Below are 13757 nucleotides of genomic sequence, written 5' to 3' on the forward strand. Positions count from 1 at the left end.
AATCCTGGTGTTCATTGGAAGGGCTGATGTTGAAGCTGAAACTCCAATACTTTGGCCACCTCATGCAAAGAGTTGACGCATTGGAAAAGACCCTAATGCTGGGTAGGATTGGGGGCAGGAGGAGAAGGGGATGACAGAGGATGAGATGGTTGGATGGCATCACTGACTCAATGGACATGGGTTTGGGTAGACTCTAGGAGTTGGTGATGGACAGAGAGGCCTGGCATGCTGCAGTTCATGGGGTCGCAAAGAGTCAGACACGATTGAGCGACTGAACTGAACTTTACACCTAAAACAATTGGAAAAATAAGAACAAGAAACCCCCAAAATGAGTAGAAGGAAAGAAATCATAAAGATCCAAGCAGAAATAAATGAAAAAGAAATGAAAGAAACAATAGTAAAGATTAATAAAACTAAAATCTGGTTCTTTGAGAGGATGAACAAAATTGACAATCTTTTAGCCAGACTTATCAAGAAAAAATGAGAGAAGAATCAAATCAACAAATTAGAAATGAAAACGGAGAGGTTACAACAGACAATGCAGAAATACAAAGGATTATAAGAGACTATAATGAACTATATGGTAATAAAATAGATAACCTGGAAGAAATGGACAGATTCTTAGAAAAGTTCAATCTTACAAGACTAAACCAGGAATTATGAAAAACCCAATTAGAAGCACTGAAATTGAAGCTGTGATCAAAAATCTACCAAAAAACAAAAGCCCAGGACCAGATGGCTTCACAGGAAAATTCTATCAAACATTCAGAGGAGAGCTAATGCCTATCCTTCTAAAACTCTTTCAAAAAATTGCAGAGGAAGGAACACTTTCAAACTCATTCTATGAGGCCACCATCACCCTGATATCGAAACCAGACAAAGACAACACGAAAAAAGAAAACCACTGGCCAATATCACTGATGAACATAGATGCAAAAATCCTCAACAAAATTTTAGCAAACAGAATTCAGCAACACATCAAAAAGCTCATACACCATGATCATGTTGGGTTTATTCCAGGGATGCAAGCATTCTTCAATATATGCAAATGAATCCAATGGGATACACCATATTAACAAATTAAAAGATAAAAACCATATGATCGTCTCAATAGATGCAGAAAAAGCCTTTGACAAAATTCAGCACCCATTTATGATTAAAACTCTTCAAAAAATGGGCATAGAAGGAACCTACCTCAACAGGATAAAGGCCATATATGATAAGCCTACAGCAAACATTATTCTCAATGGTAAAAAACTGAAAGCATTCTCCCTAAGATCAGGAACAAGACAAGGATGTCCACTTTCCCCACTATTATTCAACATAGTTCTGGAAGTCCTAGCTATAGCAATCAGAGAAGAAAAGGAAATAAAAGGAATCCAGATTGGAAAAGAAGAAATAAAGCTCTCACTGTTTGTAGATGAGATGATACTGTACATAGAAAACCCTAAAGACAGTATCAGAAAATTACTAGAGCTAACCAGTGAACTTAGCAAAGTCTCAGGATACAAAATCAATACACAGAAATCCTTGCATTTCTATATACTAACAATAAAAGTCAGAAAGAGAAACTAAGGAATCAATCCCATTCACCATTACAACAAAAAGAACTACATATCTAAGAATAACTTACCTAAGGAGACAAAAGAACTGTACATAGAAAAGTATAAGACACTGATGAGAGAAATCAAAGATAACATAAACAGATGGAGAGATATTCCATTTTCCTGGGTAGGAAGAATCAATATTGTGAAAATGACTATACTACCAAATGCAATCTACAGATTCAATGCGATCCTTAACAAATTACCAATGGCATTTTTCACTGAACTAGAACAAAAATTTCACAATTGATATGGAAACACAAAAGAGCCCTAATAACCAAAGCAGTCTTGAGAAAAAAAAAAATGGAGCTGGAGGAATCAACCTTCCTGGTTTCAGATTATACTACAAAGCTACAGTCATCAAGACAGTATGGTACTGGCACAAAAACAGAAATATAGACCAATGGAACAAGATAGGAAGTCCAGAAATAAGCCCATGCACCTACGGATACCTTATTTTTGACAAAGGAGGCAAGAATATACAATGGGGCAAAGACAGCCTCTTCAATAAGTGGTGCTTGGAAAACTGGACAGCTACATGTAAAAGACTGAAATTAGAACACTTCCTAACACCATACACAATAATAACCTCAAAATGTATTAAAGAACTAAATTTAAGACCAGAAACTATAAAACTCTTAGAGGAAAACATAGCCAGAACACTCGATGACATAAATCAAATCAGTTCCTCTATGACCCACCTCCTAGAGTAATGGAAATAAAAACAAAAGTAAACAAGTGGGACCTGATTAAACTTAAAAGCTTTAGCACAGCAAAGGAAACTATAAGCAAGGTGATATGACAACCCTCAGAATGAGGGAAAATAATTGCAAGTGAAACAACTGACAAAGGATTAGTTTCCAAAATATATTAGCAGCTCATACAATACCAGAAAAACAAACAACCCAATCAAAAAGTGGGAAAAAGACCTAAACAGACATTTCTCCAAAGAATACATACAGATGGCTAACAAGCACATGAAAAGATGCTCAACATCCCTCATTATTAGAGAAATGCAAATCAAAACTACAATAAGGTATCATTTCACACCAGTCAGAATGGCCATCACCAAAAGTCTACAAACAATAAATGCTGGAGAGGGTGTGGAGAGAAGGGAACCCTCTTACACTGTTGGTGGGAGTGTAAATTGATATAGCCACTATGGAAGATGGTACGGAGAATGCTTAAAAAACTAGGAATAACCACCATATGACCCAGCAATCCCACTCCTAAACATATATCCTGAGGAAACCAGGGTTGAATAAGACACATGTATCCCATTGTTCATTGCAGCACTATTTACAATAGCTAGAACATGGAAGCAATCTAATGCCTATCAACAGATGAATGGAAAAAGATGTTGTGGTATATATACACAATGGAATATTACTCAGCCATAAAAAGGAATGCATTTGAGTCAGTTCTGATGAGGTGAAGTGAGTCCAAGTGAAGTGAGTCAGAAAGAGAAAGATAAATATTGTATTCTAACACACATATACTGAATCTAGAAAAATGGTTCTGAAGAATTTATTCACAGGGCAGCAATGGAGAAACAAAGAGAATAGACTTATGGACATGGGGAGAGGAGAGGAGAGGGTGAGATGTATGGAAAGAGTAACACAGAAACTTACATTACCATATGTAAAATAGATAGCCAATGGGAATTTGCTACATGGCTCAGGAAATTCAAACAGGGGCTCTGTATCAACCTAGAGGGGTGGGATGGGTAGGGAGGTGGAGGGAGGTTCAAAAGGGTTGGGCTATGGCTGATTCATGTTGAGGTTTGATAGAAAACAGCAAATTCTGTAAAGCAATCATCCTTCAATAAAAAAATTAAAAAAAAGAATATGGGGGAAAAAAACCCCAAAATTAGTGAATTTTTGTATAGCCATTTTAATACTGAAGTAGAAGAAAAAAGCATGTTTTCCATATTATGCTTATTTCAAGTAAGGTATAAATACAACTGAAATGCAAAAAAGATTTGTGCAGTGTATAGAAAAGGTGCTATGACTGATCAAATGTGTCAAAAATGGTTTGCAAAGATTTGGAGATTTTCTCACTGGACAATGCCCCACCATAGGTTAGAGCAGTTGAAATTGATAGTGATCAAATCGAGACACTAATTGGGAACAAATTAATGTTATACCACAGCCAACATACTGAAAATATCAAATCAGGCACTGAAAATCATTTGCACCAGCCTGGTTACGTTAATCACTTTGATGTTTGGGTTCTACATAAGTTAAACAGAAAAAACCTTCTTGACAGTATCTCTCCATGACATTCTCTACTTAAATGTAATGAAAATGTTCCATTTTTAAAACAAATTATGATGGTGATGAAAAGTGGAAACTGTACAATAATCTGGAAGGAAGAGATTATGGGGCAAGTGAAATGAACCATCACCAACCATACCAAAGGCTGGTCTTCATCCAAATGATTGATTCCAACAAGTACTGCTCCTAATTAGACCAACTGAAGGTAGCGCTTGATGAAAAGCATCTGGAATCAGTTAAGAGAAAACACATAATCTTCCATCAAGATAATGCAAGGCTGCATATTTCTTGAATAACCAAATACTGTTACAGCTTGGCTGGGAAATTATGATACATCCACCATAATCATCAGACCTTGCATGCTGAATGTTCATTAATTTTGGTTTTTATGATATTCTCTTAATGGAAAAAAATTCAATTCCCTGGAAGACTGTAAAAGGCACTTGGAACAGTTCTTTGCGCAAAGAGACAAAAAGTTTTGGGAAGATGGATTATGAAGTTGCCTGAAAATTGGCAGAAGGTAGTAGAACAAAATGGTGAATACATTGTTCAATAAACAAAAAATTTTCTCAGTGAAAATGAAAAATGTGCCTTTTATTTTTACTTTAAAAATGAAAGGAACTTTTGACCAACCAATATCTAACAAGCCAAATTCAAGAGCATATTAAAAGGATCATACACTATAATCAGTGGGATTTATCCCTGGGAAGCATGGATTGTTTGACATATGCAAATCAATAAATATATACCACATTAAGAAAATGATGATAAATGAAGGATAACAATCATATAATCATCTCAAAAGATGCGGAAAAATAATTTGACAACATTCAACATACTTTCATGACAAAAACTCTCAATAAATTAGGTACAGAGTGATGTATCTCAATATGATAAAGGCCATTTATGACAAGCCCACATCTATCATCCTCAGTGGTAAAAAGTTGAAAGTGTTCCTTTCAACTTAGGAACAAGACAAGGATGCCCATTTTCATCACTTCTTTCTGACATAGTACTGGAAGTCATAGCCACACACACACACAAATAGGAAATTAAATGTATCCAAATAGGAAAGGAAGAAGTAAAAGTGTCTCTCTGTGCAGATGACATGATCTTATACACAGAAAACCCTAAAGATTCCACAAAAAAAGCTGTTAGAACTAATCCATGAATTTAGTAAAGTTGCAGGACACAAAATCAACATACAAAAACCAACTGAATTTCTATGCATTAACAATGAACTACTTGAAAATTTTCACTTACAGTAGCACCAAAAGCAATAAAATACCTAGGTATAAATTTAACCAAAAGAGATGAAATACTTGTACATTAAAAACTGTAAGATACTGAGGAAAGAAACTGAAGAAAACACAAATAAATGGAAAGATAACCTATGTTCTTGGATTGGAAGAATTAATATTGCTAAAATATCCATACTACCTGAAGTGATCTACAAATTCAATATAATCTCTACCAAAATTCCAATGGCATTTTTCATAGAAATAGAAAAAATTATCCTAAAATTTGTATTAAACCACAAAAGTTCCTGAGTAGCCAGAGCAATCTTAAGAGCAAAAGAACAAAGCTGGAGGCATCACACTTCTTAATTTCAAACTATATCGCATGGCTATAGTAACCAAAATGGAGAAGGCAATGGCACCCCATTCCAGTACTCTTGCCTGGAAAATCCCATGGATGGAGGAGCCTGGTAGACTACGGTCCATGGGGTCACTAAGAGTCGGACACAACTGAGCGACTTCACTTTCACTTTTCCCTTTCATGCACTGGAGAAGGAAATGGCAACCCACTCCAGTGTTCTTGCCTGGAGAATCCCAGGGACAGCGGAGCCTCGTGGGCTGCCATCTATGGGGTCGCAGAGTCGGACACGACTGAAGCGACTTAGCAGCAGCAGCAGCAGTGACCAAAATCGTATGGTAGTAGTATAAAAACAGGCACATAGATCAATGGAAGGAAAAAAGAGAGCCCAGGAATCAGCCTACACACATATGATCAACTAATAACTGACAGGGTGCCAAGAACACATAATAAGAAAAAGAAAGTCTCTTCAGTAAATCATGCTGGGAAAACTGGATATACACATGCAAAAGAATAAAACTGGACTCCTATTATATATTACTCAGAAAAATTAACTCAAAATGGATTAGACTTACATTTTAAGACCTGAAACCACAAACTTCTGAGAGAGCTCCTTGACCTTGGTCTTTGGTAATGTTTAGGTCTGACACCAAGGCAAAGGCAACAGACAGATGGGATTCCATAAAACTACAAGGCTTCTGCACAGTGGAGGACACACCAACAAAAGAAAAAGCAACCTACTGAATGGAATAAAATATCTGCCAATCATACATCCGATAGGGGATAACATCCAAAATCTATAAAGAACCAAGCAACTGAATAGCAAAAACAAACAAACAATCTGATCTTAAAATGGGCAAAAGAACTGAACAGACATTTTTTCCCAAAGAAAACATAAAGCCCTGGTGGTCCAGTGGCTAAGAGTCCATGCTCTTAATGAAGGGGGCCCAGGTTTGATCCCTGGTCAGGGAGCTATATCCCACATTCCACAACTAAAGGTTCACACAGTGCAACTAAAAGATCCCACATGGCGCAAGGAAGACTGAAGATCCTGCACGCCACTAACCAAATAAAGGAATAAATAAGTAAAAACACTAAAAAGGAAGACAGACAAATGGCCAACGGGTACATAAAATGGTACATCATTAATCATCCAAATCATTGATTTACAGAGAAATGTAAATCAAAAGCATAAAGAGCTATCTCTTCACTCCTGTTAGATTGGTTATTTAAAAAAAAGTCCAGAGATAACAAATGTTGTACAGGATGTGAAAAGAGAACATTTGTGTGCACTGTTGGTAGGAAATGTGAACTGGTGCAGTTACTATAAAAAACAGTATGGAGGATCCTCAAAAAATTAAAAACAGAATTTCCACATGATCCAGCAATCCCACTCCCAGATATATATTTGAAACAAATGAAATCAGTATCTCAAAGAAAGTTTTGCATGCACATTTTCATTGCAGCATTATTCACAATTGCCAAGATGTGGAAATAACCCAAGTGTCTGTCAGTGGATGAATGCATAAAGAAAATGCAGCGTATATATTCACAATGGAACATTACTCAGCCATAAAAAGATGGAAATCCTGTCATCTGCAGCAATATGGATGAACCTGGAGGGCATTATGCTATACGAAATAAGTCAGACAGAGAAAGACAAATACTGGATGTTATCACTTACACGTGGAAACAAAACAAAATCAATTTTGGGGACTTTTCCTGATGATCCAGTGGTTTAGACTCCTCACTCCCAACGCAGAGAGCTTGAGTTCAATTCCTGGTAAGAGAACTAGACCTTGCATGCAACAACTAAGACTCAGCCCAGCTAACTTAAAAAAAAAAGTGAATTTCATAGAGACAGACAACCAAATGGTGGTTGCCAGGGGCTGGGGTGTGAGAGAAATTGTAAGAGGTAGTTCAAAGGGTACAAACTTTTAATTATAAGAAAAATAAGTTCTAAGGATCTCATGCATAGCATTGTGACTATAGCTAGTAATTAAGTATTGTATACTTAAAATTTGTTAAGAATAAATCTTAAGCCTTCTTTACCACAAACACACAAAAAAACTATGTGAGGTGATAGATGCACTAATTATCTTGATTGTGGCAATTTTTTCACATTGTATCTGTATCACAAATCACATATTTGTATGTATTATATAGTGTATATATGTATATATATAAAACAAATCACGTTGTATACTTTTAATATGTAAAATTATGTTTGTTAATTATTTCTTGATAAAGCTGAAAAAATAAGCAAATAAAAAGACAGTTCAGAAAAAAGAAGTCTTTCTAGCTTTTTTTTCAACAGGCAACTTTAAGAAATACAATAAAGCAAGACATTTAGTTTACTAGATTAAGGACATTCAAAAAGGGAGGATCAATCCACCTTATAACACTAGTCGTTTTAACCTCTGTTTCCTAGAAAGTAGACTTACAAAAGACATTTTGACAATAAATATATACATTAACATGTACAAAAGGCCAAGAAGAAAACTAATTTTTTCTTTTTAAAAGAAACAAACATCTTTTTGGTCATAAGCAATATGAGCATTTTGACAGTCTTCAAAAACATAAACTCTTCATCATGTAAAATTCATTAAACTTTTAACATTAACCAGCATTTTAGTATCCACAGTGTGCCAAGAAAGATAATCTTCAACATATCAGATTGCCAGAATATATTTTTAAATTTCAAAAATGAACCAAATTGTGCTCAACATAGCTTTACGCTGTTGTTCAGTCAGTAACTGCGTCCGACTCTTTGCAACTCACATACTGCAGCACACCAGACTTCTCTGTCTTCACTATCTCCTGGAGTTTGCCCAAGTCATGTCCATTGAGTTAGTGAAGCCATCCAATCATCTCATCCTCTGTTACCCCCTTCACCTCCTGCCCACAATCTTCCCCAGCATCAGGGTCTTTTCAAATGAGTCGGCTCTTCACATCAGGTGGCCGAAGTTTTGGAGCTTCAGCATCAGTCCTTCCAATGAATATTCAGGGTTGATTTCCTCTAGGATTGACTGGCTTGATCTCCTTGCAGTCCAAGGGACTCCCAAGTCTTCTCCAGCACCACAACTGGAAAGCAACAATTCTTCTGTGCTCAGTTATCTTTATTGTCCAGCTCTCACATCCCTACATGACTACTGGAAAAACCATAGCTTTGACTAGATGCACCTCTGTTGGTAAAGTAATGTCTCTGCTTTTTAATATGCTGTTTAGGTTTGTCACAGCTTTTCTTCCAGGAGCAATTATCTTTTAATTTCATGGCTACAGTCACCTTCCACAGTGATGTGGGAGCCCAAGAAAATAAAATCTGCCATTGTTTACACTTATCCCCTGTTTATTTGCCATGAGGTGATGGGACTAGATGCCATGATCTTAGTTTTTTGAATGCTGGGTTTTAAGCCAGCTTTTTCACTCTCTTTCACCCTCGTCAAGAGGCTCTTTTGTTCCTCTTCACTTTCTGCCATTAGAGTGGCCTCATCTGTATATCTGAAGTTATTGATATTTCTCCTGGCAATCTTGATTCCAGCTTGTGACTCATCCAGCCCAGCATTTCACATGACGTGTTCTGCATAGAAGTTAAATAAGCAGGGTGACAATATACAGGCTTGACATACTCCTTTCCCAATTTTGAACCAGTCCATTGTTCCATGTCCAGTTTTAACTGTTCCTTCTTGACCTTCATACAGGTTTCTCAGGAGACAGGTAAGGTAGTCTGGTATTCCCATCTCTTTAAGAATTTTCCACAGTTTGTTGTAATCTACACAAAGACGTTAGTATAATGAATGAAGCAGAAGTAGATGTTTTTCTGGAATTCTCTTGGTTTTTTTTTGTTTTTTGTGAGCCAAGGGATGCTGACAATTTGATCTCAGGTTCCTCTACCTTTTTGAAATTCAGCTTATACGTCTGAAAGTTCTTGGTTCACTAACTGCTGAAGCCTAGCTTAAAGGATTTTGAGCATTACCTTGCTAGCATGTGAAATGAGCACAATTGTACAGTAGTTTGAACATTCTTTGGCATTGCCTTTCTTTGGGATTGGAATGAAAACTGACTTTTCCCAGTGCTGTGGCTACTGCTGAGTTTTCCAAATTTGCTGGCATATTAAGTGCAGCACTTTAACAGCATCATCTTTTAGGATTTGAAAGAGCTCAGCTGGAATTCCAACGCCTTCACTGCTGCTGCTGCTGCTAAGTCACTTCAGTCGTCTCCGGCTCTGCGCGACCCCATAGACGGCAGCCCATCAGGCTCCCCTGTCCCTGGGATTCTCCAGGCAAGAACACTGGAGTGGGTTGCCATTTCCTTCTCCAATGCATGAAAGTGAAAAGTGAAAGTGAAGTCGCTCAGTAGTGTCCAACCCTTAGCGACCCCATGGCCTGCAGCCTACCAGGCTCCTCTGTCCATGGGATTTTCCAGGCACGAGTACTGGAGAGGGGTGCCATTGCCTTCTCTAGCTTTGTTCATAGTCATGCTTCCTAAGGCCCCCTTGACTTCGCATTCCAGGATGTCTGGCTCTAGGTGACTGACTGCACCATTGTGGTTATCCGGGTCATTAAGATTTTTTCTGTGTAGTTCTTCTGGGTATTCTTGCCATCTCTTCTCGATCTCTTCTGTTAGGTCCCTGCCGTTTCTGACCTTTATTGTGCCCACCTTTGCATGAAATGTTCCCTTGGTATCGCTGATCTTCTTCAAGAGATCTCTAGTCTTTCCTATTCTATTGTTTTCCTCTATTTCATCACATTGTTCACTTAAGAAGGCTTTTTCATCTCTGCTTGTTATTCTCTGGAAGCTTGCACTCAGTTGTATATCTTTCCCTTTCACTTCTCTTTTCTTTTCTCAGCTATTTGTAAGGCCTCTTCAGACAACCATTTTGCCTTCTTGGGGCAAAGTGCCTTTTTCTTTTTCTTGGGGATGGTTTTGGTGACTGCTTCTGGTACAATGTTATAAACCTCTGTCCACAGTTCTTCAAGCACACTGTCTACCAGATTTAATCCCTTGAATCTATTCGTCACTTTCACTGTATACTCATAACAAATTTGATTTAGGTCATACTTGAATGGGCGAGTGGTTTTCCCTACTTTCTTCAATTTAAGCCTGAATTTGGCATTAAGTTCATGATCTGAGCCATAGTCAGCTCCCAGTCTTGTTTTTGCTGACTGTATAGAGCTTGTCCATCTTTGACTGAAAAGAATTAATCAATCTGATTTTGCTACTGACCATCTGATGATGTCCATGTATAGAGTAGTCTCTTAAGTTGTTGGAAGAGGGTGTCTGCTATGACCAGTATGTTCTCTTGGCAAAACTCTGTTAGCCTTTGCCCTGCTTCATTTTGTACTCCAAGACCATACCTACCTGTTACTCTAGGTAACTCTTGACTTTCTAATTTTGCACCCCCACTATTGAGCATCATTTCTGCTTTGGCCCAGCCTCTTCATTCCTTCTGGAGCTATTTGTCTGTTCTTCTCCAGTAGCATACTGGATACCTACCAACCTGGGGGGCTCATCTTTCAGTGTTACGTCATTTTTCCTTTTCATACTGTTCATGGTGTTCTCAAGGCAAGAATACTAAAGTGGTGTGCCATTCTCTTCTCCAGTGGACCATGTTTTGTTCCAACTCTCCATCATGACCTGTCTGTCTTGGGAGGCCCTGCACAGGATGGCTCATAGCTTCATTGAGCTAGCCTTATATTAGGTGTTTTTTAATGTTTTGTGATGCATTGAAACCATTAATTCATATTAGAAATGAAAACTCTCTAGTATGTTTCATTAATCATTGCATTTTCTGTTTAATAGAGTATACTGTGTCAAGAAAGCTGAAAAAAATGCCCAATGATTATATCAGGGCCACTAGTTTTGGCTCAAATCCTTTAATGCTAGCGTGTCTCCTTAGAATATGAAAAAGGAAAGAGCTGTTATAACATGTCAATTTTATACTTTCTGACCCTTTATTTTCTCATTAATCAAGTAAATAAAAAGGTAGGTGAAAAAATAATCTCAAAATGCATACTATAAAACTTTATCATAAAACAGCTTTGTGATCATATGTCAAATTTTGTGTTCACACTCACTATGCAGTTGTTAAAAGTACATATTACATGATATAACTGATATCACCCTTACTTATGTTTGTTTTCATGGAAATTTCACATACTTTCTTTTACTTGCTCATCCTAAGAAACCTAAGATGGAGACAAGGAATTGATTACATATCAAGCCTGTTTTACTGAGGCCTCAAATATATTTCTTATACGAAGTATGAGAATGATGCTCTTTGGCATCTTGTGTTCATAATTAAAAGATAAAAACAATTATGAAAAGTTATTATTGGTAATTATACTCTTGCTTCAGTTTTTTTTTTTTAATTGATAATATTCCTTGGCTTACCTGCTGCATGTAGCAAACTAGCTTCTACTCTGTGTGGAACTCTTGGTGGAATTTTCATAGATGCACGAATCTGGTAAAAACTAAAGCAAAAGAGACAAAAGAAGTCACTTCGAAACACTTAAAAAATATGCAATGCCTCTATTTCTATATATCTATATGTATTAAAAAATAAAGTTCATCTGCTTCATCAATCTCCCTTAGTATTTACTATTGGTGGAAAACAGTGTACCAGATCCACATACAGATCAAATATTACAACTGCATGGCATACAACCCAAAGAGAAACAGGCATATGTAAAGAGAGAAACATTCTTACTTTAAATGAGAGAATGTCATAACAATAATAGGAATTACTAAGGATTCTAAGGATTTCACTGCTTAATCTGATTTATTCATTTTTTCACTTAAAAGACAATAAAAATAAATTATTCTTAAGCACAATTTTGCGAAAACACAGGATTACTAGAAAACAGTTTTAAAAATTGTTTTCATACCATAAGACATGTATTATATTGAAAGAATTCAGTTTTTTTCCAGGTCAGTGCTATTCTGTTTAGTTTATGTACTTTTACTTGCAAAAGATTAAGAATATATATATGTACATATACATATATATACCTACCAGTCATTAACAATCAGTTTAAATAGAACAAATTATGAGGTAAAAACAAATGTTTCTGTTTTAACATCATTACACTATAAGTTTGTGCGTGTAATGGAGGATATATGTATCTATGTATACAAACACACACACACACACAAAGGATTACTAAAAGCTAAATGATGATTATAAATCAGGGATGAGTAGAGTTGAATATTTAATCTTCATTTTTTTTTTAATGATTTCCTAGGCAGTAGTATAAATCTGTAAATAATACAAAGATTATTTAAAATACATAAATTTATCACTATCATTTCTAGGAAAGCATGGCATTGGAGAGAACATATGGACAATACCAGATTTAAAGAGTGAAAGAAAGAGTGGTCAATTAAATTTAGAACCTTTAAAATCACAATTTGGCCTTAAAGAGAACTGGCAAAATGCCACAGATAGATGCTGAGTTAAGATTAAGATGAGGTCACCCTTGAAAACACGAGATGACTGAGAACAAAAATCAAAGTGGAAAAAGCAGGAACCTTGGCATTAGACAGCAAAGTGTTAATTTTAACTAAAGATTAAATGAAACACTGATATTTTAAAATATTCAAGTATGCCATATAAGAGCTAAGAATAAACAACTGATATGTTTCGTCTGCCTACAATGCGGGAGAACTGGGTTCAATCCCTGGGTCGGGAAGATCTCCTGGAGAAGGAAATGGCAACCCACTCCAGTACTTTTGCCTGGAAAATCCCATGGATGGAGGAGCCGGGTGGGCTACAGTCCAAGGGGTCGCAAAGAGTCGGACACGACTGAGCGACTTCACTTTCACTTTCATGTTTCATTTTAAAGTTCTTAAACATAGGAACTATGACCTACTTATAAGTGTACACCCACAATTCTAATATAATAGATTTGCACACATTAGTTCAAAGACATTTAAACACACTGCATTTACTGTATACCATTGCTGCTGCTGCTGCTGCCAAGTCGCCTCAGTCGTGTCTGACTCTGTGAGACCCCATGGACTGTAGCCTACCAGGCTCCTCCGTCCATGGGATTTTCCAGGCAAGAGTACTGGAGTGGGGTGCTATTGCCTTCTCCCTGTATACCATTAGAGTATCTTATTTAAAATTCTCTGAACTTAAATGTGTACAAAAAAATAAAAAATAAATAAATGTGCGTGTACATATAATATACACATGTACCATTAATTCATGGCTTATAAGAGGACCCACCAATGTGTTAGCCACTGGGCTAAGTACTAGAGACACAGGGAAAACAAACCA

At 36.7% G+C, this 13757-nt stretch overlaps 1 protein-coding gene across 10 annotated transcripts in view; it reads right to left on the reverse strand.

The window, feature by feature from the left end:
* FAM135A (family with sequence similarity 135 member A) overlaps window positions 1-13757 on the reverse strand; it is a 157879-nt gene that overhangs the window by 101370 nt on the left and 42752 nt on the right. For all 10 annotated transcript variants that reach the window (XM_081529381.1, XM_081529374.1, XM_081529383.1 and 7 more), the window contains exon 4: window positions 11870-11949. Coding sequence is in view for 8 of the 10 variants with exons in the window: in XM_081529374.1 (XP_081385500.1) it covers window positions 11870-11949 (80 nt within the window). In the remaining 2 variants the exon portion in view is untranslated. The remainder of the gene's footprint in view (window positions 1-11869; window positions 11950-13757) is intronic.

The sequence above is a fragment of the Giraffa tippelskirchi genome, chromosome 9, assembly GCF_054371585.1.
Source record: "Giraffa tippelskirchi isolate mGirTip1 chromosome 9, T2T-mGirTip1v1.2.pri, whole genome shotgun sequence".
Lineage (NCBI taxonomy): Eukaryota > Metazoa > Chordata > Mammalia > Artiodactyla > Giraffidae > Giraffa > Giraffa tippelskirchi.